The sequence below is a fragment of the Oncorhynchus mykiss genome, chromosome 4 (assembly GCF_057628025.1).
Source record: "Oncorhynchus mykiss isolate SJ-2025 chromosome 4, ASM5762802v1, whole genome shotgun sequence".
NCBI classification, from domain to species: Eukaryota; Metazoa; Chordata; class Actinopteri; order Salmoniformes; family Salmonidae; genus Oncorhynchus; species Oncorhynchus mykiss.
This window is the reverse complement of record NC_143025.1, coordinates 3,710,303-3,737,851: the sequence shown is the minus strand read 5'-3', so window position 1 is coordinate 3,737,851 and position 27,549 is coordinate 3,710,303. Positions and strand designations below refer to the sequence as shown.

The window sequence follows — 27,549 nt, the reverse complement described above, 5'->3', positions numbered from 1 at the left end:
AATTAAAAATAAACCTTGAATGAGTTGGTGTGTCCAAACTTTTGACTGGTACTGTATGTTAAGGGGATTGTTCACCCCAATAGAAAGGTTCAAACCTCTAAATACCATCTTATTAGATGGAGCCATTTCCCCCCATTAGTTTGGGATTCAGACCTGCAGTCATCTTGATTTCAGACCACTTTGGAGAAGTGTTCCACAGGCAGTAAATCTAATGTAGAATAAATGGAACCTGGATCCATTTCATTCTATTAACATGGTTTATGTATTATAGCAGTAATGGGGTTAAACTGATATTAAAATGACAACTCCATAGGTGGTACCAGGTCAGGGGAGTTCATCTCTGCTCCCAGCATCCCTGGGACAGTACTGATCAACATAGCTGACCTGATGCAGAGGTGGACCAGTGATGTTTTCCTCTCAGTGGTGAGACTTGCCCTTCCATTTGACACACCTTCACCTGATGAGATCATACAAGACGTTACAGGCTTATTGCATGTGGAAAAAGACCTGCGTTAAAAAAATGTTGAATACTTAATAAGCAGTGATTTGATTGAGTTTGTTGTAATGGAACCAATAGAAAAGTTCTAAAAATACAAACAAACCCCGCCCACCTGGAGGACAAAGGAAATGCTCAAAGTGTTGGAAAGATTTCAAATAGTATTTGAATCCAGGGTGTTATTCGTTAGAGAACACTGTAGCAAAACATTTAGCAACAGAATTATTTTAGTTCAGTTAGTCCCTTCGTGTTTCAGTTCACATTCTTCAGTTTAGTGCCTCGTGGGTATGATTAAGGTCTCCGTGGAAACATCAATGAAAATTCACCTTTGATTTTTACTCCTCACTTTCCCTTTCAGGTCCATAGGGTTTTACTGCCCCCTGCTGGAGACTGGAGCACACTGCTGTCCCTTTCAGGTCCATAGGGTTTTACTGCCCCCTGCTGGAGACTGGAGCACACTGCAGTCCATTTCAGGGCCATAGGGTTTTACTGCCCCCTGCTGGAGACTGGAGCACACTGCAGTCCCTTTCAGGTCCACAGGGTTTTACTGCCCCCTGCTGGAGACTGGAGCACACTGCAGTCCCTTTCACGTCCATAGGGTTTTTTTTTTTTTTTTTTTTTTTTTTTTTTTTTTTTACCTTTATTTAACCAGGCAAGTCAGTTAAGAACAAATTCTTATTTTCAATGACGGCCTGGGAACAGTGGGTTAACTGCCTGTTCAGGGGCAGAACGACAGATTTGTACCTTGTCAGCTCGGGGGTTTGAACTCGCAACCTTCCGGTTACTAGTCCAACGCTCTAACCACTAGGCTACCCTGCCGCCCGGGGATTTTACTGCCCCCTGCTGGAGACTGGAGCACACTGCAGTCCCTGGCTTTCTTTGTGCAGCCGGATGATGAGGCCCCAATGCAGGTACTGTATGTAGAACCATAGTAAAGACCAGTATGGACTATCAATGCAGGTACTGTATGTAGAACCATAGTAAAGACCAGTATGGACTATCAATACAGGTACTGTATGTAGAACCATAGTAAAGACCATTATGGACTATCAATACAGGTACTGTATGTAGAACCATAGTAAAGACCAGTATGGACTATCAATACAGATACTGTATGTAGAACCATAGTAAAGACCAGTATGGACTATCTATACAGATATATATATATATGTATAGTGATCTGTAGTTATTGGTATAATTCTAGAATGAACTATAGTGATCTGTACTTAATGGTATAATTCTATAATGAACTATAGTTATCTGTACTTATTGGTATAATACTATAATTTCCTATAGTAATCTGTACTTATTATTTCCTGGAAATAATGTATAGGTGCGGCACCAATATAATTGATCCAAGGAACTAGAGGGGAGGGGAACCCCGCCTAGAGGAAAGAACTTAGATTTGGAAACAATGGTGGAGTAAAGCCGAGGGGATCTGGTTATTAGCATAAAGTGGAGGGACGATGACACTTCTATAAGCATGAAACTGTATAAAAGGAGTGGACTGAGACTGAGTCCGGCAGTTGGTCCATGGCCCAGCTCGGCTTGTTACTTTGTAATAAAGTCTATTTGAATTCACAAGATCTGGTATCTGAGAAATATAATTGAGCGAATATTTCCACGACATAAATGGCGAGCTTGCCAGGAGTGGCTACAAGGGACCAGCAAATGGTGGAAAACTCTGTGACTGCAGACAGGTCTTTCTGGACGAATTGAGCAAACAGGTGGCCACCTAGATGAGAGGTAAGCTGTTTTTATGTAACTAGGGAAGTCAGTTACGAACAAATTCTTATTTACATTGACTGCCTACTGGGGAACAGTGGGTTAACTGCCTTGTTCAGGGGCAGAACGACAGATTTTTGCCTTATCAGCTCGGGGATTTGATGTTGCAACCTTTCAAGTTATTAGTCCAATGCTCTAACCACTAGACTACCTGCCGCCCCAGTTCTTACTTATAGTTACAGTTTGTGTGATTCGTTTCGAGAGCAATAAAAACACCAAGTAGGTCTCTCCAAATTTATTGAACAAAAAATATCGGGAGCTTTTGAATTCAATAAATGCAAAATAATGGAAGAATAAACATGAACAAATGAAAAAGCTTTAAGGGCTGTAACAGAATAAAATAAATAATATTGTGGCTGCAGATTGGGAGTTGTGTGTTTCATCTGTTCTGGATGGTTCAGTTGAGTGGAGTTATTCACCTGTCTTGTTCAGGTGGTTCAGACAGGTAAAACCCTGTGGTTACTACTCAGACAGGTAAAACCCTGTGGTTACCGCTTGGCTGTGTTGAGGAAGTGAATCAGTAAAAGGCTGAATTTGCAGGTGGTTTAGGAAAGCGTAAGAGGTGTGTAAAAGTTCTCTGCTGTTGGTGCTGAAGGGGTTGCACACTTCTCCCGGACCGTCACTTGACTGTGACCTGGCAGGGAGGACACACCCAGTCCCACACTACTTCTCCCGGACCGACACTTGACTGTGACCTGGCAGGGAGGACGCACTCAGTCCCACACTACTTCTCCCGGACCGTCACTTGACTGTGACCTGGCAGGGAGGACGCACCCAGTCCCACACTACTTCTCCCGGACCGACACTTGACTGTGACCTGGTAGGGAGGACGCACCCAGTCCCACACTACTTCTCCCGGACCGTCACTTGACTGTGACCTGGCAGGAAGGACACACCCAGTCCCACACTACTTCTCCCGGACCGTCACTTGACTGTGACATGGTAGGGAGGACGCACCCAGTCCCACACTACTTCTCCCGGACCGTCACTTGACTGTGACCTGGTAGGGAGGACGCACCCAGTCCCACACTAAAGGAGGCAAGTGTGAATGGTACATGAATAACCATTGAACTAATTTAATACTAGAAGTTTGAACAGTCAGGATAAATTAAAAATACATGAACATTACACAATAAATGGTAATAAATGTCATGACGATATCAGCGATCGACCAGTAAGACCATTAAACATTACATACTGTGCTGCAAGGTAGAAGAATATACAGTACAGAGAAACATACAAGTAATAACATTTGAAGTAAGCAGATACTCAATAAGAGAGAACCATTATAAAAACCTAGAGACAGGGGTAATAACCAATAGTGCAATAATCAGAGAAAGAAAAGTAATGTGGATATCAAACATGTTCAAAGCAGAAGGATTGTTGGAAAGTATAAAGAAAACTGGAGGAATGTTGAAGAAAGAATGAAAAGTCAGACAGGAAGAAGATGGAATGGTTGGCAGAACCCCCACCATGCACCAGTGGGTAAAACCCCCACCATGCACCAGTGGGTAAAACCCCCACCATACACCAGTGGTTAAAACATCCACCATACACCAGTGGGTAAAACCTCCACCATACACCAGTAGGTAAAACCTCCACCATACACCAGTGGGTAAAACCTCCACCATACACCAGTGGGTAAAACCTCCACCATACACCAGTGGGTAAAACCCCCACCATGCACCAGTGGGTAAAACCCCCACCATGCACCAGTGGGTAAAACCCCCACCATACACCAGTGGTTAAAACATCCACCATACACCAGTGGGTAAAACCTCCACCATACACCAGTAGGTAAAACCTCCACCATACACCAGTAGGTAAAACCCCCACCATGCACCAGTAGGTAAAACCTCCACCATACACCAGTAGGTAAAACCCCCACCATGCACCAGTGGGTAAAACCCCCACCATACACCAGTGGGTAAAACCCCCACCATACACCAGCGGGTAAAACCTCCACCATACACCAGCGGGTAAAACCTCCACCATACACCATCGGTTAAAACCTCCACCATACACCAGTGGGTAAAACCTCCACCATACACCAGTGGGTAAAACCCCCACCATACACCAGCGGGTAAAACCTCCACCATACACCATCGGTTAAAACCTCCACCATGCACCAGTGGGTAAATCCTCCTGGTGTCCAGAGTGGTGGAAATAAAGAGAGAAACAAAGGTGGAAGATGAGAAGGAGACTCCCTCTGTGGCCTCTCAGGTAAAAGAAAAGGACCTGGAAAGGACAGGGGAGACTGAGCAATGTGCAGGAAGGAACCCAGAAAAGTTGAACTGTTATGAAAGATTATGTGGAAATAGGAAGACAAGTGTGAATGATTTGGTAATATGGGTTATTAATAATAGTGATATTTAAGGTGCAATACTGGAATAAGACATTAAGTCATCCATATTCTCCAGTAATACATCTACAAGCTTTATAGTTTAGTTTCTAATACAAGGTATTAAGTGTTGTGACCAATGAATTATTATCCGGGGAAGTGGGTAGCGCTGCCTTGGAAAATAGTTAATAGAAGGTGTGTATTATTTAAAGAAGGGAAAGGTTTGGGAATAATAACGACCCCGTTTCTCCTTGTAAGATGGAGGATTTTAATAAAGCCATGGAGTCGCTGAAAGAAGCGCGAGCTTTCTACCAATTCTTCTGGAATATGGGGAATTAATAGATGTACTTAGCTACAAAGAGACTGGGTATGTGAGGACATTGATATAATTAATAGATGTACTTAGCTACAAAAAGACTGGGTATGTGAAGACATTGATATAATTAATAGATGTACTTAGCTACAAAAATACTGGGTATGTGAAGACATTGATATAATTAATAGATGTACTTAGCTACAAAAAAACTGGGTATGTGAGGACATTGATATAATTCATAGATGTACTTAGCTACAAAAAGACTGGGTATGTGAAGACATTGATATAATTAATAGATGTACTTAGCTACAAAAATACTGGGTATGTGAAGACATTGATATAATTAATAGATGTACTTAGCTACAAAAAGACTGGGTATGTGAAGACATTGATATAATTAATAGATGTACTTAGCTACAAAAAAACTGGGTATGTGAGGACATTGATATAATTAATAGATGTACTTAGCTACAAAAATACTGGGTATGTGAGGACATTGATATAATGAATAGATGTACTTAGCTACAAAAATACTGGGTATGTGAGGACATTGGTATAATTAATAGATGTACTTAGCTACAAAAAGACTGGGTATGTGAGGACATTGATATAATTAATAGATGTACTTAGCTACAAAAAGACTGGGTATGTGAGGACATTGATATAATTAATAGATGTACTTAGCTACAAAAAGACTGGGTATGTGAGGACATTGATATAATTAATAGATGTACTTAGCTACAAAAATACTGGGTATGTGAGGACATTGATATAATGAATAGATGTACTTAGCTACAAAAATACTGGGTATGTGAGGACATTGGTATAATTAATAGATGTACTTAGCTACAAAAAGACTGGGTATGTGAGGACATTGATATAATTAATAGATGTACTTAGCTACAAAAAGACTGGGTATGTGAGGACATTGATATAATTAATAGATGTACTTAGCTACAAAGAGACTGGGTATGTGAGGACATTGATATAATTAATAGATGTACTTAGCTACAAAGAGACTGGGTATGTGAGGACATTGATATAATTTGTATTTCGGCTTTGATGGCAGGTTTGAAACCTGTGATCAAAACGACTCTAATGGCTGTCGTCCTCCTCTCCTGAGGAGTAATAGGAAGGATCGGAGGACCATTGCGCAGCGTGGTGAGTGTCCATAATGTTTATAATAAGATATAAACTGAGGAGGAGTAGTAGGAAGGATCGGAGGACCAATGTGCAGCGTGGTAAGTGTCCATAATGTTTATAATAAGATATAAACTGAGGAGGAGTAGTAGGAAGGATCGGAGGACCAATGTGCAGCGTGGTGAGTGTCCATAATGTTTATAATAAGATATAAACTGAGGAGGAGTAGTAGGAAGGATCGGAGGACCAATGTGCAGCGTGGTGAGTGTCCATAATGTTTATAATAAGATATAAACTGAGGAGGAGTAGTAGGAAGGATCGGAGGACCAATGTGCAGCGTGGTGAGTGTTCATGATACTTTTAATAGAACACAGAAAAATACAAAAATAACAACGTGAAAGCACAGAAACCGAAACAGTTCCGTGTGGAACACAGAATAATCACCCACAAGGGTGAAAACAGGCTGCCTGGGACAACGATTGACAGCTGCCTCTGATTGAGAACCATACCAGGCCAAACACAGAAATACCAACTCATAGAAAAACAAACATAGACAACCCACCCAACTCACGCCCTGACCATACTAAAACAAAGACTTAACAAAATAACTAATGTCAGAACGTGACAACGACAATTGTGGGGGTTGTGGATAAAATAGAGCAAGATGTTTTGAGAGTGGAATATAACTAACTATAGTCACTAACTATAGTTTCAATGGCCAAGGTAAACCACAGAAATGTAGTGTAAAAATGTGATTCGATTCGGTTCGATTGATAGTGGTACATAGAGGTTACAGATTCTATGTGAAGGATGTTGTATGAGATCACGTCTTACCCAACGTTTTAGTAGAGGCCAGGGATCACAGGAAAACGTATTTTGGGATGAAGAATCTGGTGAAATGCCTGGGGAAGGGATTCTAAAGGGAACACATTTAAATTATATGGCCAAACACTCCTTGTTAAAACCACTTAAGCCTACCCCTTACTTTAAAAGTATTTCAAAGTGTTTTGTGATCGATATTTGGGGTATATATGGACCGATTTATTCGAAAAAAAAGACCCAATAGTGATGTTTATGGGACATATAGCAGTGCCAACAAAGAAGCTCTTCAAAGGTAATGAATGTTTTATATTTTATTTCTGCGTTTTGTGTAGCGCCGGCTATGCTAATTATTTTGTTTATGTCCCCTTCAGGTATTTCGGGGTGTTGCATGCTATCAGATAACAGCTTCTCATGCTTTCGCCGAAAAGCATTTTAAAAATCTGACTTGTTGGCTAGATTCAAAACGAGTGTAGCTTTAATTCAGTACCCTGCATGTGTGTTTTAATGAACGTTTGAGTTTTAACGAGTGCTATTAGCATTTAGCGTAGCGCATTTGCATTTCCAGATGGCTAGATGATGGCTAGATGGAGCGCCTGCGTGTTGGGTGGGCTCAGAAAGCCTTGCTTTTTTTTTGATCTCATGAGATGTTGTATGTGGTTTTATTCTGAAATAGATTTACGTTTGATGTGGTTTTATTCTGAAATAGATTTCTAGAATGTAGGAAAGGGGTGGAAGGGTAACGAGGAATTAGCAAAGGGGTTACTAAACCTGAAAAGAAGTGGACATGTTTTCAGTTAGTTCATGAACATTGTGGTGGTTATGGAGAATAGGACTGAATAAAAGATACATAAACGTTGGTGGGTTGAAACAAACATTTAATGGTGAGAGTAAAGACAGTGGATTTACAATTATCATGTTTGGTTTATAATTAATACATTTAATGATGAGAGTAAAGACAGTGGATTTACAATTATCATGTTTGGTTTATAATTCATACATTTAATGATGAGAGTAAAGACAGTGGATTTACAATTATCATGTTTGGTTTATAATTAATACATTTAATGATGAGAGTAAAGACAGTGGATTTACAATTATGTTTGGTTTATAATTAATACATTTAATGATGAGAGTAAAGACAGTGGATTTACAATTATGTTTGGTTTATAATTCATACATTTAATGATGAGAGTAAAGACAGTGGATTTACAATTATCATGTTTAGTTTATAATTAATACATTTAATGATGAGAGTAAAGACAGTGGATTTACAATTATCATGTTTGGTTTATAATTCATACTTTTGGCTTGCTGATTAATATGTAACATAGTGAATGCTAACGAAATGTACAATTTCTTTTACAGAAAAGGGGATTTCATTATCTCTCGTTGGAATGTCCCCGGAGACTGTGGTATCGGGGAGAGCAGTATAAAAGTATCTGGATTAGGCCATAAACAGACTTCCAGATAAGTGAGGCCTTGTTCAGGTGTGTTTTTGACCTAAGGTTCACCAGCACACACACACAATTTACTGGTTACCAATATGCATTAGTGGTGTTGATACTGTGGGATTTATTTTGGATGGGGTCTTTTCAATTCAGTTGTAAATTGGGTTTGCAGAAGGATGGAAATGTTAGGAAGGTTTTGAAATGGTTTGTGAAGGACAGGGAAAGAAAAGGGAGAGGGAATATTTAATGGTGTCAAATGCCCTGTATCCTGACTTTCTGGTGAGACCAGAACAATCTCTCTAGAAATGATAGAAACAGGTGGGAATTAATTATAACATGAATGAGAAACACCAGTTTCTACTCTATTTAACCATTGCTTTATGAGATAAGTTGATTGGTTATTCAAATTAGTTTATTTTTGATTTAACATGTTTCAGGTCCATAGGATTTTATTGCCCCCTGCTGGAGACTGGAGCACACTGCAGTCCCTTTCAGGCCCATAGGGTTTTACTGCCCCCTGCTGGAGACTGGAGCACACTGCACTCCCTTACAGGTCCATAGGGTTTTACTTCCCCCTGCTGGAGACTGGAGCACACTGCAGTCCCTTTCAGGTCCATAGGGTTTTACTGCCCCCTGCTGGAGACTGGATCACACTGCAGTCCCTTTCAGGTCCATAGGGTTTTACTGTCCCCTGCTGGAGACTGGAGCACACTGCAGTCCCTTTCAGGTCCATAGGGTTTTACTGCCCCCTGCTGGAGACTGGAGCACACTGCAGTCCCTTTCAGGTCCATAGGGTTTTACTGCCCCCTGCTGGAGACTGGAGCACACTGCAGTCCCTTTCAGGTCCATAGGGTTTTACTGCCCCCTGCTGGAGACTGGAGCACACTGCAGTCCTTTTCAGGTCCATAGGGTTTTACTGTCCCCTGCTGGAGACTGGAGCACACTGCAGTCCCTTTCAGGTCCATAGGGTTTTACTGTCCCCTGCTGGAGACTGGAGCACACTGCAGTCCTTTTCAGGTCCATAGGGTTTTACTGTCCCCTGCTGGAGACTGGAGCACACTGCAGTCCCTTTCAGGGCCATAGGGTTTTACTGTCCCCTGCTGGAGACTGGAACACACTGAAGTCCCTTTCAGGTCCATAGGGATTTACTGCCCCCTGCTGTGACGGATCCAACAAATATCCCCAGGTGAAGGCAGGGTCCCATCTCATCCAACACATCAATGACTCTTATAGGAAGGAGGGAGCATTACCCATGTTAAGCTATGGAATGAACTGGACATTTTATGGTGAATTTTAATACAGATTTACTTTAATACAATAATAATTCCTTGAATGTAATTAGTTTGTGTTTTGTAATTATGTTATTGAAACAGAATAAGTCAGTAATGAGGGAATAAATAAGTCCAGTCCAACAATGACCTCTCTCCTCTTTCTCATCCCTCTATCATCACTCCATGGGGGAGTACAACCATTACCTCTATCCTCTTTCACATCCCTCTATCATCACTCCAGGGGGGAGAGCAACCATTACCTCTCTCCTCTTTCACATCCCTCTATCATCACTCCATGGGGGAGTACAACCATTATCTCTATCCTCTTTCACATCCCTCTATCATCACTCCATGGGGGAGTCCAACCATTACCAATACTGTATGTAGAACCATAGCAAAGACCAGTATGGACTATCAATACAGGTACTGTATGTAGAACCATAGTAAAGACCAGTATGGACTATCAATACAGATACTGTATGTAGAACCATAGTACAGACCAGTATGGACTATCAATACAGATACTGTATGTAGAACCATAGTAAAGACCAGTATGGACTATCAATACAGGTACTGTATGTAGAACCATAGTAAAGACCAGTATGGACTATCAATACAGATACTGTATGTAGAACCATAGTAAAGACCAGTATGGACTATCAATACAGGTACTGTATGTAGAACCATAGTAAAGACCAGTATGGACTATCAATACAGGTACTGTATGTAGAACCATAGTAAAGCCCAGTATGGACTACCAATACAAAGTGACCATTTAGAATGAGGCCCAGTTCAATGAGAGGAAGTCTTAACAGAACTGGGGGATGACAGACAGGAAGTGGGGGGGTGGAGATCTACTATATTGTTGTGCCAAACACTAAAGCATGATATTGTAATAAATCTACACCCTATTCCCTACGTAGAACACTACTTTAGACCTGGTCAGAAGCACCGTAGTGCACTACGTAGGGAATAGGGAACCATTTGGAAACAGAGACAGTAATTCCCCTGAACATCTTCCTCTTCCTCATCTGGTTTCTTGAACAGCTCTTCACTCCTCCCCTCTTCCTCCCCTCCTCCCTTTTCATTCTATTCTATCAGCCACACCACTAGCTCACCTCCACACAATACATTTACAAGTTAAAGACACACCTTGGAATAAATAACAAAGGAAAACTATTACTAGATGAAGTTGAGTGTTTTTTATTATTTCCCATCACCATAAATCATATTTAATCACTGAACAGTAGCAGACCTAACTTCATCTGTTCCTGACTCTGGATAGTGGATTAAAAAGACCATCAATCTCCAATGATATTAAAGTACTATTCTGAACATTACTGATATACTGAGTGGCAAGTCAAGATATCTGCTGGTTTTATTGTTTGGTCAACACCACCACCTGTTGGACAGGTTTAATGTTGCTGGACTGAGCAGTATGGGAGGATGAAAGATGACACATTTAGGGCCGGTTTCCTGGACATCTACATTGAACATACTGTTTAGTCCAGGACTAGGATTAATCTTTGTCTATGAAACCAGACCATATAGTTTAGTAGAAAGTCAGTGATACCAGCTTGTAGTGGGCTGACTAGTCCTAAATTGTCCTTTAGTTCCTGGACCATTTTCCATGCAGCTCCAGGTGACAGAGAACACATCAATTAGGACCGAGCCAACAAGCTGATCAATGATACTGAGGAGAATTACATAGAGACAGAGAACCAACTGAGAAAACATATCAATGGTTCTGAATGACAACCAATATACATCAACACCAGACATCATGATTCATGGAAATGTACAAGATTAAAACATTGTATTGAATTTTAATTAATAACAAATCAGTTTACAGTTTAACCAGCTCAGCTATAGACTACAACAGCATGACTAGTATCTATGTGGACCCTACTACAGTTTAACCAGCTCAGCTATAGACTACACCAGCATGACTAGTATCTATGTGGACCCTACTACAGTTTAACCAGCTCAGCTATAGACTACACCAGCATGACTAGTATCTATGTGGACCCTACTACAGTTTAACCAGCTCAGCTATAGACTACACCAGCATGACTAGTATCTATGTGGACCCTACTACAGTTTAACCAGCTCAGCTATAGACTACACCAGCATGACTAGTATCTATGTGGACCCTACTACAGTTTAACCAGCTCAGCTATAGACTACACCAGCATGACTAGTATCTATGTGGACCCTACTACAGTTTAACCAGCTCAGCTATAGACTACACCAGCATGACTAGTATCTATGTGGACCCTACTACAGTTTAACTTCTTGATTCTACTTGAGACGCATATGTCTCAAGTAGGCACCTGGAAATGCAAATGCGCTACGCTAAATGCTAAATGTACTCGTTTAAACTCAAACCTTGATCAAAATTCACAAGCAGGGTATTGAATTAAAGCTACACTCGTTGTGAACCTAGCCAACAAGTCAGATTTTTAAAATGCTTTTCGGCGAAAGCATGAGAAGCTATTATCTGATAGCATGCACCACCTGAAAATGCCTGAATGCGACGTAAACAAAGACTCTGCTTATCCGACGCAGCACAAAACGCAGAAATAAAATATAAAACATTCATTACCTTTGACGAGCTTCTTTCTTGGCATTCCTATATGCCCCATAAACATCACTATTGGGTCTTTTTTTCGTTTAAATCGGTCCATATATACCCAAAATAGCTTTCTATGGAAGCTGTGTCATTCAGAAAAAAACATTGTTTTTAAACGCTGCATCATTTTTTTAAATTAAAAAAGTCGACGATAAACTTTCACAAAACACTTCGAAATACTTTTGTAATCCAACTTTAGGTATTAGTAAACGTTTATAATCTATCAAAATGATTACAGGGCGATGTATATTCAATAGCTCCTCGTTTGAAAATCAATGGATGCCAATGTCCACATTAACAACATCCGGGTGAAGACTGGAAGAAACGGAAGCCGTAAACGGAAGATGGATTTTCCAACAAATAATTCAATTGAAAATGACGACAATGGCGACATCGTGTGGAATTTGTATGATTTGCATGCAGGTCGATATTCAATTTTGTCCTCTTTTAACAACTCATGGAAGTGACTTATGGAAATTATTTTTAGCTTTCAGAGAGCAGTTTTTCTTGCGTTTTTCAATGAAACACACGATCTGTTATAGTCACAGCCGTGATTTAACCAGTTTTAGAAACTTCAGAGTGTTTTCTATCCACACATACTAATCATATGCATATACTATATTCCTGGCATGAGTAGCAGGACGCTGAAAAGTTGCGCGATTTTTAACAGAATGTTCGAAAAAGGAGGGGGTAGAAGTAAGAGGTTTTAACCAGCTCAGCTATAGACTACACCAGCATGACTAGTATCTATGTGGACCCTACTACAGTTTAACCAGCTCAGCTATAGACTACACCAGCATGACTAGTATCTATGTGGACCCTACTACAGTTTAACCAGCTCAGCTATAGACTACACCAGCATGACTAGTATCTATGTGGACCCTACTACAGTTTAACCAGCTCAGCTATAGACTACACCAGCATGACTAGTATCTATGTGGACCCTACTACAGTTTAACCAGCTCAGCTATAGACTACACCAGCATGACTAGTATCTATGTGGACCCTACTACAGTTTAACCAGCTCAGCTATAGACTACACCAGCATGACTAGTATCTATGTGGACCCTACTACAGTTTAACCAGCTCAGCTATAGACTACACCAGCATGACTAGTATCTATGTGGACCCTACTACAGTTTAACCAGCTCAGCTATAGACTACACCAGCATGACTAGTATCTATGTGGACCCTACTACAGTTTAACCAGCTCAGCTAAAGACTACACCAGCATGACTAGTATCTATGTGGACCCTACTACAGTTTAACCAGCTCAGCTATAGACTACACCAGCATGACTAGTATCTATGTGGATCCTACTACAGTTTAACCAGCTCAGCTATAGACTACACCAGCATGACTAGTATCTATGTGGACCCTACTACAGTTTAACCAGCTCAGCTATAGACTACACCAGCATGACTAGTATCTATGTGGACCCTACTACAGTTTAACCAGCTCAGCTATAGACTACACCAGCATGACTAGTATCTATGTGGACCCTACTACAGTTTAACCAGCTCAGCTATAGACTACACCAGCATGACTAGTATCTATGTGGACCCTACTACAGTTTAACCAGCTCAGCTATAGACTACACCAGCATGACTAGTATCTATGTGGACCCTACTACAGTTTAACCAGCTCAGCTATAGACTACACCAGCATGACTAGTATCTATGTGGACCCTACTACAGTTTAACCAGCTCAGCAGAACCATTATAATCATACAGACTAAACCCAGGATAGAGGGGCTGAGTGGATGTGGTCTGGACTCTGTGGAGGAGGGTCATTGTGTCAGAGACACTGTAGAAGGACAGAGTACCTGCCTTGTGATCCAGGTACACTCCTACTCTGGAGGACTGAGGGCCTGATACTTTAGTCACAACATTATTGTGTCTGAAACAATAATCACCTCTATAGTACTGTAAACTCCAGGACTTGTTATTGTGTCCAAATCCACCATCTGTCTCTGTTCTGCTGATGTCTTTATATGAGACTGCTGGAACAACACCACCACTCCTCTCCACCTCCCAGTAACAGCGTCCAGACAGACCCTCTCTACACAGAACCTGACACCAGTAGGTGAATCTGTCTGGATGGTCAGGATATGGTTGGACTTGGCGTGTAAAGGTCACCTTTCTGTTCCCTTTAGACAGAGAGAGGTGTGTGTGTGCTGTGTTTGGGTCCAGTGTGAGCTGACAGGAATCTGGGAGAAGAGCAGAGACCAATGAGGGTAGTCAGAACAATAAGTTAAGTCAGATACTGTATCTACCCTGTCTTTGATTAGAGCACAGCAGAGATCAAATCAGAGAAATATGAGGAGTCAGATAGATACCCAGTCTTTGATTAGATCTACTATTGATATATATTTCTAGAGGGATTGTTAGGAGTGTCAGTAAAAAGAGACTGTTAGTTACTTCACAATAAAGAGACTCACATTGTAACAACTGTTCTCTGGTCTTGGGCTTTGGAGGCAGTACAACATCCACTATATTCACTACAGACACACAAACACATTGACAGAGAGAGGGAATGTTATCATCAGACCATATTCCACATGTATATGACTAGTAGGGAACTTTCAATGGTCTAAAGTTGATGTTCTTATTGTTTTCAACACACCTGTAGTGGAGATCTTGGTCCATTCTCCTTTAAGGAAGTCTTCTAGTTTCTCTCTCAGTTCAGACACAGTCTTACTCACATCTCCAAAGGACTGAAGAGGACGGACAACGATGCTGGGTAAGTCTGAAGATACACTGATACTGGAGAGGGACTGATAACTCTGGAGAGAGAGAGAGACAGAGAGACTGATAACTCTGGAGAGAGAGAGAGAGAGAGACTGATAACTCTGGAGAGAGAGAGAGACTGATAACTCTGGAGAGAGAGAGAGAGAGAGAGAGACTGATAACTCTGGAGAGAGAGAGAGAGACTGATAACTCTGGAGAGAGAGAGAGAGAGAGACTGATAACTGGAGAGAGAGAGAGAGAGAGAGACTGATAACTCTGGAGAGAGAGAGACTGATAACTCTGGAGAGAGAGAGCGACTGATAACTGGAGAGAGAGAGAGACAGATAACTGGAGAGAGAGAGAGAGACAGATAACTGGAGAGAGAGAGAGAGAGAGAGAGAGAGAAAGAGAGAGACAGATAACTCTGGAGAGAGAGAGAGACTGATAACTGGAGAGAGAGAGAGAGAGACTGATAACTCTGGAGAGAGAGAGAGAGAGACTGATAACTGGAGAGAGAGACAGAGAGACTGATAACTGGAGAGAGAGAGACAGAGAGAGAGAGAGAGACTGACAACCCTGGAGAGAGAGAGAGAGAGAGAGAGAGAGAGAGACTGATAACCCTGGAGAGAGAGAGAGAGAGAGAGAGACAGAGACTGATAACTCTGGAGAGAGAGAGAGAGAGAGAGAGACAGAGACTGATAACTCTGGAGAGAGAGAGAGAGAGAGAGAGAGAGAGAGAGAGAGACTGATAACCCTGGAGAGAGAGAGAGAGAGAGAGAGACTGATACCTCTGGAGAGAGAGAGAGAGAGACTGATACCTCTGGAGAGAGAGAGAGAGAGAGAGACTGATAACTCTGGAGAGAGAGAGAGAGAGAGAGAGAGACTGATAACTCTGGAGAGAGAGAGAGACTGATAACTCTGGAGAGAGAGAGAGAGAGAGAGAGAGAGAGAGAGAGAGAGAGAGAGAGAATGATAACTCTGGAGAGAGAGAGAGAGACAGACAGAGAGAGGGAGAGACAGAGAGAGGGCGAGACAGGGGAGGGAGAGACAGGGACAGAGAGAGAGAGGGTCGGACAGAGAGAGAGAGGGACGACAGAGAGAGAGAGGGACGACAGAGAGAGAGAGGGTCGGACAGAGAGAGAGAGAGGGACGGACAGAGAGAGAGAGAGAGGGACGGACAGAGAGAGAGGGATGGACAGAGAGAGAGAGAGGGACGGACAGAGAGAGAGGGACGGACAGAGAGAGAGAGAGAGACAGAGAGAGGGACGGACAGAGAGAGAGAGAGACAGAGAGAGAGAGGGACGGACAGAGAGAGAGAGAGGGGCAGACAGAGAGAGGTACGGACAGAGAGAGAGAGAGAGAGGGACAGACAGAGAGAGAGAGAGAGGGACAGACAGAGAGAGAGAGAGAGGGACAGACAGAGAGAGAGAGAGAGAGAGGGACAGACAGAGAGAGAGAGAGGGACAGACAGAGAGAGAGAGGGACAGACAGAGAGAGAGAGAGGGACAGACAGAGAGAGAGAGAGAGAGAGGGGCAGACAGAGAGAGAGGGACAGACAGAGAGAGAGAGAGAGATGGACAGAGAGACAGACAGGACAACATAATGATTGAGATGAAGAGTTTCACATGAAGTTAATTTCATATCACATGTAACAAGACAGTTTAGTTACCTGGAGGAAATGGATGTGATCCTCTGTGTGTGAGAGCTGCTCCAGCTCAGTGCTTCTCTTCCTCAGCTCAGCTATCTCCTGCTTCAGTTGCTCCAGGAGTCCTTCAGCTTGACTCACTTGAGCCTTCTCTTGGGCTCTGATCAGCTCCTTCACCTCAGAGCTCCTTCTCTCAATGGAGCGGATCAGCTCAGTAAAGATCTGATCACTGTCCTCCACTGCTGACTGTGCAGAGCGCTGGAGAGAGAGAGAGAGAGACAGAGAGAGAGACAGAGAAAGAGAGAGACAGAGAGAGAGAGTGAGACAGAGAGAGAGAGTGAGAGAGAGAGAGAGAGAGACAGAGAGAGAGAGTGAGACAGAGAGAGAGTGAGACAGAGAGAGAGAGTGAGAGAGAGAGTGAGACCAAGAGAGACAGAGAGAGAGAGTGAGACAGAGAGAGATACAGAGAGAGAGAGAGAGAGAGAGAGAGAGAGAGATACAGAAAGAGAGCCAGAGAGAGAGACCTAGAGAGAGACAGAGAGAGCGAGACAGTAGGTTCAGTAGCCTCTCTGCACCTCATTGAGTCAGGACTCTGCCACCCTGCTCTCCAGGTCCACCAGGCCTTGTCCTCCCTCCTGGACAGACAGGTACAGAACACCTCTTGGTCCTGCTCTACTCTCCTCCCTCCTGGACAGACAGGTACAGAACACCTCTTGGTCCTGCTCTACTCTCCTCCCTCCTGGACAGACAGGTACAGAACACCTCTTGGTCCTGCTCTACTCTCCTCCCTCCTGGACAGACAGGTACAGAACACCTCTTGGTCCTGCTCTACTCTCCTTCCTCCTGGACAGACAGGTACAGAACACCTCTTTGTCCTGCTCTACTCTCCTCCCTCCTGGACAGACAGGTACAGAACACCTCTCGGTCCTGCTCTACTCTCCTCCCTAAAACTACATTAAATACAACGTTAACTAGATATTATCTGTGTCATTTATAGCCTGGCACAGATAGTAAAACTACATTAAATACAACGTTAACTAGATATTATCTGTGTCATTTATAGCCTGGCACAGATAGTAAAACTACATTAAATACAACGTTAACTAGATATTATCTGTGTCATTTATAGCCTGGCACAGATAGTAAAACTACATTAAATACAACGTTAACTAGATATTATCTGTGTCATTTATAGCCTGGCACAGATAGTAAAACTACATTAAATACAACGTTAACTAGATATTATCTGTGTCATTTATAGCCTGGCACAGATAGTAAAACTACATTAAATACAACGTTAACTAGATATTATCTGTGTCATTTATAGCCTGGCACAGATAGTAAAACTACATTAAATACAACGTTAACTAGATATTATCTGTGTCATTTATAGCCTGGCACAGATAGTAAAACTACATTAAATACAACGTTAACTAGATATTATCTGTGTCATTTATAGCCTGGATCAGATAGTAAAACTACTGTAGCGACCCGCACAGACAGCTGTGTGTTATGTGTTCGGCTAGTAGGTGGTTGTGTTGTACTTACCAGTTCCCAGTGTTCGCGGGGTCCGACATGCCAATCAACCTGCTATCTGCCAATCACAGGAATGCCTGGGATGTTCTGATGCCGGGCATCCTGGTGGTTGGCGGAGTGGCGTGGAGGGGGCGGGGCATTGGAAGTTAAGGTTCAGCCTTTGTTCTCTCTCTTACGTCTGGGCTTCACAAGAGAAGGTCCCGATTGGCTTGTGGGGTATCTTTCATTTATTTGGCGTGAGCTAAGGCCAAACAGTAGCCTGTGTAAAGTTGCTAATAAACCGTCAATTCGTAACTCAATCCTCTGTCTGGACAATTGTTCCTTTATGATCTAGTCAGGTCATTAAACTACATTAAATACAACGTTAACTAGATATCATCGCCACATAACTTATGTCGAATTTAAAAGATACCGTTACCGTTAGTAACGTCTGTTACACTGTAACTTACAGGCAGCCTCACATAAAAACCTATTGGTTAACAAAGCTTTGATTATGACCAAAGTCTATAGTAGTGAAAACTCTCTCTATTCTAACTTACCACACATTCACATCACTGCCTCGACATGAATGTGTCCTGTCAGAGCCGTTTCCTGTCCGTTAACTGTTAACAGTCTCGAGCCACAGCTTAACCAATGAGCTACAAGGAGGACTGACAGTCACGAGCGGTGCAGCAGCCTCTGCAGCAGCAGCCTCCCCCGGGTCCTAGTGCCCGCCCGGTAAGACGGTTAAGATGCGATGGAACGGTTGACGGAGGGAAAATAAATCACAGAGAAAATATATTGACTGATATATTGAATAGTTTAGGGAAGCTTTAGCTTTGGCTTTAATACATTCTGAAAATACTTGAAAACCAAAAGAGAAAAGAATAGTAGCCCTTCTCAGGAACAACAAAACCCTCACAGACCAACTTCTTCTTCTATGATATAATGGAGGTCCTCAAACCAACGTTAAAGGGGCATGGCGCCACCTACTGTTCTGGAGTGTGTTCAATCAAATCACGGTTTACACCACTCTAAATCCTCCTACCGAACTAAGTACTTCTGAGAAAATAAAAGAGTCCTACTAACTTCTAATAGACCCTCCCCCATCCCCCAAATCACTTCCAAGTGTAATGTTTACTGTTCATTTCTGATTGTTTATTTCACTTTTGTTTATTGTCTATTAAACTTGCTTTGGCAATGTAAACATATATTTCCATGCCAATAAAGCCCTATGAATTTAATTCAATTGAGAGTGAGACAGTTCCATTTTAATGTATAGGGGACATGAGTCAGTCATGGTTACTCATGATTATGTGATGAGGCAGCCCAGTTGGTTACATGAACCAGTCTATTCTCTGAAAGGGGTCCAGACAGCCTGTTCCCAACAGTGGGGTCAGTGGGATTGGATAGGGGCCTCCCTCTCTCTCTCTCTCTCTCTCTCTCTCTGATTGGAGGAGAGAAGTGAAATGGTGTGTCTCCTCTGGTCAACAATACTCACCTTGAAAGACTCCACAGCCTGTTGGAGCTCCTTCAGCTCCTTCTCTCTCTCCTGGAATCTGTGCTGGACCTTCTGCTGACTCATCCCCAGCTGCCTCTGTGGAGAATCACTCTTCAATGAGCTATCAAGCTTTATTAGTCCAGTAGATCAATAGTATAGTAATATGACATAGGACCCATAGAGAGGAAGGTCTACAATCCTGAGGAAGTCCCTTTACAATATTATATTATGTTGCTATGTGAATGATTATAGTTTTTATGGTAGGCCTACATGTATCAAGGGGTTGAGACTGAACTTTGGACTCATAAAAGGCCATTCAGAATGATAATAGTGTTTGACTTTAGAAAATGGTGATACATTTGGAGAATCTGGGTTAACAATTCTATATAATCAAGGTTTGTGTTCATTTTTGTGGATCCATTTCATATTGATATAATATAATGATCTCATATTCAAACAGTCTTAGTTCCTACTGTATCTTTAATTCTTTGTTTATCAGACAGCCACCAACAAGTTGTTCTGGTCTTACCTGTTTCTCAGTCCTCTCTGCCTCAGCTGACACTGTATCATGGCCTTTATGTTCATCCATTGTACACAGCAGACAGATACACTGCTGATCGGTACGACAGTAAACCTCCAGCAGTTTGTCATGATGAGAGCACATCTTCTCCTGTAGTTGTGCCGTGGCTTTGACCAGCTTGTGCTTCTTGAAACCAGGAAATTCATAGTGAGGTTGGAGGTGAGTCTCACAGTAAGAGGCCAGACACACCAGACAGGACATGAGGGCTTTCTGCTTTCTGGTCCCAGTGCAGAAATCACACGCCACATCTCCAGGTCCAGCATAGCACAGAGCAGGAGGGGGAGCAGCCTGGAGTCCTGTCTTCCTCAGTTTCTCCACCAGCTCAGCCAACATGTTATTTTTCCTCAGATTAGGCCTTGGAGTGAAGGTCTCTCTGCACTGAGGACAGCTATAGACCCCTTTCAGAACATCCTGATCCCAGCAGCCCTGAATACAGCTCCTACAGTAACTGTGTCCACAGGGAATAGCCACCGGCTCCTTCAGTAGATCCAGACAGACAGAACAACAGAACTGGTCCTGGTCCAGCAGAACTCCATGCTGAGCCATTTGGACGGTTGTTCACTCTCACACAGACAGACTCTGATCAGTTTCGTTTCCTCAGAAGAGAGTTTGTGGGAAGGGAAGGGACTTCCTGATTCTGCCAGAGGGGTGGGGTTAGAAGGAGGGAGGTGTTAGAGGAATGGAGGAAGAGAGAGAGGAACTGCATGCAACAGCAAGAGGGAGACAAATAGTTTTGTTCCAAGGTTAGAGCCCTTAACATGGAACAAATGACATAATGAATCTTAAAAATGTGAGTTAATTGGATACAAAAACAAGTCCTGGAGTTTAAAGTGCTATAGTGGTGATTATTGTTTCAGACACAATAATGTTGTGACTAAAGTATCAGGCCCTCAGTCCTCCAGAGTAGGAGTGTACCTGGATCACAAGGCAGGTACTCTGTCCTTCTACAGTGTCTCTGACACAATGACCCTCCTCCACAGAGTCCGGACCACATTCACTCAGCCCCTCTATCCTGGGTTTTATGTCTCTGGTACTGCTGAGCTGGTTAAACTGTAGTAGGGTCCACATAGATACTAGTCATGCTGGTGTAGTCTATAGCTGAGCTGGTTAAACTGTAGTAGGGTCCACATAGATACTAGTCATGCTGGTGTAGTCTATAGCTGAGCTGGTTAAACTGTAGTAGGGTCCACATAGATACTAGTCATGCTGGTGTAGTCTATAGCTGAGCTGGTTAAACTGTAAACTGATTTGTTATTTATTAAAATTCAATACAATGTTTTAATCTTGTACATTTCCATGAATCATGATGTCTGGTGTTGATGTATATTGGTTGTCATTCAGAACCATTGATATGTTTTCTCAGTTGGTTCTCTGTCTCTATGTAATTCTCCTCAGTATCATTGATCAGCTTGTTGGCTCGGTCCTAATTGATGTGTTCTCTGTCACCTGGAGCTGCATGGAAAATGGTCCAGGAACTAAAAGACAATTCAGGACTAGTCAGCCCACTACAAGCTGGTATCACTTACTTTCTACTAAACTATATGGTCTGGTTTCCCAGACACAGATGAATCCTAGTCCTGGACTAAACAGTATGTTCAATGTAGATGTCCAGGAAACCGGCCCTAAATGTGTCATCTTTCATCCTCCCATACTGCTCAGTCCAGCAACATTAAACCTGTCCAGCAGGTGGTGCTGTTGACCAAACAATAAAACCAGCAGATATCTTGACTTGCCACTCAGTATATCAGTAATGTTCAGAATAGTACTTTAATATCATTGGAGAATGATGGTCTTTTTAATCCACTATCCAGAGTCAGGAACAGATGAAGTTGGGTCTGCTACTGTTCAGTGATTAAATATGATTTATGGTGATGGGAAATAATAAAAAACACTCAACTTCATCTAGTAATAGTTTTCCTTTGTTATTTATTCCAAGGTGTGTCTTTAACTTGTAAATGTATTGTGTGGAGGTGAGCTAGTGGTGTGGCTGTTAGAATAGAATGAAAAGGGAGGAGGGGAGGAAGAGGGGAGGAGTGAAGGGCTGTTCAAGAAACCAGATGAGGAAGAGGAAGATGTTCAGGGGAATTACTGTCTCTGTTCCAAATGGTTCCCTATTCCCTACATAGTGCACTACGGTGCTTCTGACCAGGTCTAAAGTAGTGTTCTACGTAGGGAATAGGGTGTAGATTTATTACAATATCATGCTTTAGTGTTTGGCACAACAATATATTAGATCTCCACCCCCCCACTTCCTGTCTGTCATCCCCCAGTTCTGTTAAGACTTCCTCTCATTGAACTGGGCCTCATTCTAAATGGTCACTTTGTATTGGTAGTCCATACTGGTCTTTACTATGGTTCTACATACAGTATCTGTATTGATAGTCCATACTGGTCTTTACTATGGTTCTACATACAGTATCTGTATTGATAGTCCATACTGGTCTTTACTATGGTTCTACATACAGTACCTGTATTGATAGTCCATACTGGTCTTTACTATGGTTCTACATACAGTATCTGTATTGATAGTCCATACTGGTCTTTACTATGGTTCTACATACAGTATCTGTATTGATAGTCCATACTGGTCTTTACTAGAAGAAGAAAGAAGATTCACAGCTTCCCAAACCATTGTTGGTCGACACTCAGGTAGTAACTGAGAGAACCTCCATTCTGAAGGCCTTGAATCAGCATTTTATAGATGCAGGCAGTTTATTTGAAAAGGTCAAAATGTCTAAAATGAGCCCCCTATGAATTTACCTTGTCATCCCTGACACCCCTGAGCTCTCCTTCACCAGGTTCTCCTTCTCATCCCTGACACCCCTGTGCTCTCCTTCAACAGGTTCTCCTTCTCATCCCTGACACCCCTGTGCTCTCCTTCAACAGGTTCTCCTTCTCATCCCTGACACCCCTGTGCTCTCCTTCAACAGGTTCTCCTTCTCATCCCTGACACCCCTGTGCTCTCCTTCAACAGGTTCTCCTTATCATCCCTGACAACCCTGTGCTCTCCTTCACCAGGTTCTCCTTCTCATCCTTCTCTGTTTCAGAAGTGTGTAAAGCCCTGAAATAAATTGATAGAACAGAATCCCCTGTCCCTGATGAACTGATGAACTAGACCCCCGCTTCCTACACCTGCTGCTGACATCATTGCTCCCCCATATATTTCTAAACTCACGCTTGATGTTCAGGAAATCCCCAAGTTAAGGAAATCTGCTTTTGTACTGCCTCTCCTGAAAGGTGGAGATCCTTCGCTGCTTGACAACTATCGACCCATATCAAAACCGTCTGTTCTGTCAAAGGTCCTGGAGTCCTGGAGTCCTTAGTTAGTAGGTCCTGGAGTCCTGGAGTCCTTAGTTAGTAGGTCCTGGAGTCCTTAGTTAGAAGGTCCTGGAGTCCTGGAGTCCTTAGTAGGTCCTGGAGTCCTGGAGTCCTTAGTTAGTAGGTCCTGGAGTCCTGGAGTCCTTAGTTAGAAGGTCCTGGAGTCCTGGAGTCCTTAGTTAGAAGGTCTTGGAGTCCTTATTAGGTCCTGGAGTCCTTAGTTAGAAGGTCCTGGAGTCCTGGAGTCCTTAGTTAGAAGGTCCTGGAGTCCTTAGTTAGAAGGTCCTGGAGTCCTTAGTTAGTAGGTCCTGGAGTCCTTAGTTAGAAGGTCCTGGAGTCCTGGAGTCCTTAGTTAGAAAGTCCTGGAGTCCTTAGTTAGAAGGTCTTGGAGTCCTTAGTTAGTAGGTCCTGGAGTCCTTCGTTAGGTGGTCCTGGAGTCCTTAGTTAGTAGGTCCTGGAGTCCTGGAGTCCTTAGTTAGTAGGTCCTGGAGTCCTGGAGTCCTTAGTTAGTAGGCAGCTGAAGGCCTCCGAGAAAACAACTTCTTTAATGCAGTCAGACTTTAGGTCTGGACACAGCACTGTTTCAGCAACATGGAGGGTTTTACATGGATGCAGTCAGGCTTTAGGTCTGGACACAGCACTGTTTCAGCAACATGGAGGGTTTTACATGGATGCAGTCAGGCTTTAGGTCTGGACACAGCACTGTTTCAGCAACATGGAGGGTTTTACATGGATGCAGTCAGGCTTTAGGTCTGGACACAGCACTGTTTCAGCAACATGGAGGGTTTTACATGGATGCAGTCAGGCTTTAGGTCTGGACACAGCACTGTTTCAGCAACATGGACGGTTTTAAGTGACATCCACTCTGCTCTTGACAAGAAGTGTGTCTGTCTTTATTTATTTATTTATAGTTTCTTTATCTTTTGAAAATGCCCAAAGAGCATTTAACATCACACAACTGAATCTGAATGATTTGAAGCTGGTTCTGAATTTCAGATGCCAGGCATGTTACTAATCATGTCATTGCTACAATGGCTGGACATACTATACAGCAAGTCAAAGTGTACAACTATTTGGGTGAGTGGGTTGATGACAAGCTGAGCTTCACTGTTCATGTGGAGAACTTGATCAGGAAGCTCAAGCTGAAAATAGGTTTTTATTACCGGCATGAGGCTTGTTTTTCTCTGGAGGCCAGGAAGGAGCTGGTATGATGTACATTACTGGCATCAGGCTTTTTTCTCTGTAGGCCAGGAAGGAGCTGGTATGATGTACATTACTGGCATCAGGCTTGTTTTTCTCTGGAGGCCAGGAAGGAGCTGGTATGATGTACATTACTGGCATCAGGCTCTGGAGGCCAGGAAGGAGCTGGTACGATGTACATTACTGGCATCAGGCTTGTTTTTCTCTGGGGTCCAGGAAGGAGCTGGTATGATGCACATTGCTGACATCAGGCTTGTTTTTCTCTGCAGGCCAGGAAGGAGCTGGTAATATGTACATTACTGGCATCAGGCTTGTTTTTCTCTGGAGGCCAGGAAGGAGCTGGTATGATGTACATTACTGGCATGAGGCTTGTTTTTCTCTGGATGCCAGGAAGGAGCTGGTATGATGTACATTAGTGGCATCAGGCTTGTTTTTCTCTGCAGGCCAGGAAGGAGCTGGTATGATGTACATTACTGGCATCAGGCTTGTTTTTCTCTGCAGGCCAGGAAGGAGCTGGTATGATGTACATTACTGGCATCAGGCTTGTTGTTCTCTGGAGGCCAGGAAGGAGCTGGTATGACGTACATTACTGGCGGTTTTAGATTTTAGTGATGTTATATATATGCAGGCCTCAACCACGACCCTGAGAGCAAAAAGACTGGGTATGTGAGGACATTGATATAATTTGTATGGACTATCAATACAGATACTGTATGTAGAACCATAGTAAAGACCAGTATGGACTATCAATACAGGTACTGTATGTAGAACCATAGTAAAGACCAGTATGGACTATCAATACAGATACTGTATGTAGAACCATAGTAAAGACCAGTATGGACTATCAATACAGATACTGTATGTAGAACCATAGTAAAGACCAGTATGGACTATCAATACAGGTACTGTATGTAGAACCATAGTAAAGACCAGTATGGACTATCAATACAGATACTGTATGTAGAACCATAGTAAAGACCAGTATGGACTATCAATACAGATACTGTATGTAGAACCATAGTAAAGACCAGTATGGACTATAAATACAGATACTGTATGTAGAACCATAGTAAAGACCAGTATGGACTATCAATACAGGTACTGTATGTAGAACCATAGTAAAGACCAGTATGGACTATCAATACAGATACTGTATGTAGAACCATAGTAAAGACCAGTATGGACTATCAATACAGATACTGTATGTAGAACCATAGTAAAGACCAGTATGGACTATCAATACAGGTACTGTATGTAGAACCATAGTAAAGACCAGTATGGACTATCAATACAGATACTGTATGTAGAACCATAGTAAAGACCAGTATGGACTATCAATACAGATACTGTATGTAGAACCATAGTAAAGACCAGTATGGACTATCAATACAGATACTGTATGTAGAACCATAGTAAAGACCAGTATGGACTATCAATACAGATACTGTATGTAGAACCATAGTAAAGACCAGTATGGACTATCAATACAGATACTGTATGTAGAACCATAGTAAAGACCAGTATGGACTATCAATACAGATACTGTATGTAGAACCATAGTAAAGACCAGTATGGACTATCAATACAGATACTGTATGTAGAACCATAGTAAAGACCGGTATGGACTATCAATACAGATACTGTATGTAGAACCATAGTAAAGACCAGTATGGACTATCAATACAGATACTGTATGTAGAACCATAGTAAAGACCAGTATGGACTATCAATACAGGTACTGTATGTAGAACCATAGTAAAGACCAGTATGGACTATCAATACAGATACTGTATGTAGAACCATAGTAAAGACCAGTATGGACTATCAATACAGATACTGTATGTAGAACCATAGTAAAGACCAGTATGGACTATCAATACAGGTACTGTATGTAGAACCATAGTAAAGACCAGTATGGACTATCAATACAGGTACTGTATGTAGAATCATAGTAAAGACCAGTATGGACTATCAATACAGGTACTGTATGTAGAACCATAGTAAAGAACAGTATGGACTATCAATACAGATACTGTATGTAGAACCATAGTAAAGACCAGTATGGACTATCAATACAGATACTGTATGTAGAACCATAGTAAAGACCAGTATGGACTATCAATACAGATACTGTATGTAGAACCATAGTAAAGACCAGTATGGACTATCAATACAGGTACTGTATGTAGAACCATAGTAAAGAACAGTATGGACTATCAATACAGATACTGTATGTAGAACCATAGTAAAGACCAGTATGGACTATCAATACAGATACTGTATGTAGAACCATAGTAAAGACCAGTATGGACTATCAATACAGATACTGTATGTAGAACCATAGTAAAGACCAGTATGGACTATCAATACAGATACTGTATGTAGAACCATAGTAAAGACCAGTATGGACTATCAATACAGATACTGTATGTAGAACCATAGTAAAGACCAGTATGGACGATCAATACAAAGTGACCATTTAGAATGAGGCCCAGTTCAATGAGAGGAAGTCTTAACAGAACTGGGGGATGACAGACAGGAAGTGGGGGGGTGGAGATCTAATATATTGTTGTATCAAACACTAAAGCATGATATTGTAATAAATCTACACCCTATTCCCTACGTAGAACACTACTTTAGACCTGGTCAGAAGCACCGTAGTGCACTACGTAGGGAATAGGGAACCATTTGGAACAGAGACAGTAATTCCCCTGAACATCTTCCTCTTCCTCATCTGGTTTCTTGAACAGCCCTTCACTCCTCCCCTCTTCCTCCCCTCCTCCCTTTTCATTCTATTCTATCAGCCACAC

The 27,549-nt window shown here is 42.3% G+C and overlaps 1 protein-coding gene and 1 long non-coding RNA gene across 3 annotated transcripts; both read right to left on the bottom strand.

The window, feature by feature from the left end:
* Positions 1-245: 245 nt before the first annotated feature.
* Positions 246-954, bottom strand: LOC149983653 (uncharacterized). Its single transcript, XR_016495035.1, has 2 exons — positions 823-954; positions 246-457 (listed from the first exon to the last, which is right to left on the bottom strand). It is a non-coding gene; the product is annotated as an uncharacterized LOC149983653 (long non-coding RNA).
* Positions 955-7,758: 6,804 nt separating this feature from the next.
* Positions 7,759-20,859, bottom strand: LOC149983652 (E3 ubiquitin-protein ligase TRIM16-like). 2 transcript variants are annotated; one of them, XM_090230863.1, is made up of 7 exons: positions 20,171-20,859; positions 19,642-19,737; positions 16,650-16,883; positions 14,877-15,036; positions 14,692-14,751; positions 14,167-14,460; positions 7,759-9,574 (listed from the first exon to the last, which is right to left on the bottom strand). In XM_090230863.1, the coding sequence occupies exons 1-7, from the start codon at positions 20,765-20,767 to the stop codon at positions 9,420-9,422; spliced, it is 1,596 nt and encodes a 531-aa protein (XP_090086989.1). In that variant the 5' UTR covers positions 20,768-20,859; the 3' UTR covers positions 7,759-9,419. The 2 variants fall into 2 exon arrangements, with proteins under 2 accessions (XP_090086989.1, XP_090086988.1); XM_090230862.1 differs by lacking the exon at positions 7,759-9,574 and having other exon boundaries at positions 11,426-14,460.
* Positions 20,860-27,549: the final 6,690 nt, after the last annotated feature.

Coding starts and splice junctions, on each gene's coding strand:
- LOC149983652 (XM_090230862.1), bottom strand. CDS start 20,767: ATGGCTCAGCATGGAGTTCTGCTGGACCAGGACCAGTTCTGTTGTTCT. Junction 19,738..20,170: donor CAGAGAGGACTGAGAAACAG/GTAAGACCAGAA, acceptor GATTCTCCACAG/AGGCAGCTGGGGATGAGTCA. Junction 14,752..14,876: donor GACCAAGATCTCCACTACAG/GTGTGTTGAAAA, acceptor GTGTGTCTGTAG/TGAATATAGTGGATGTTGTA.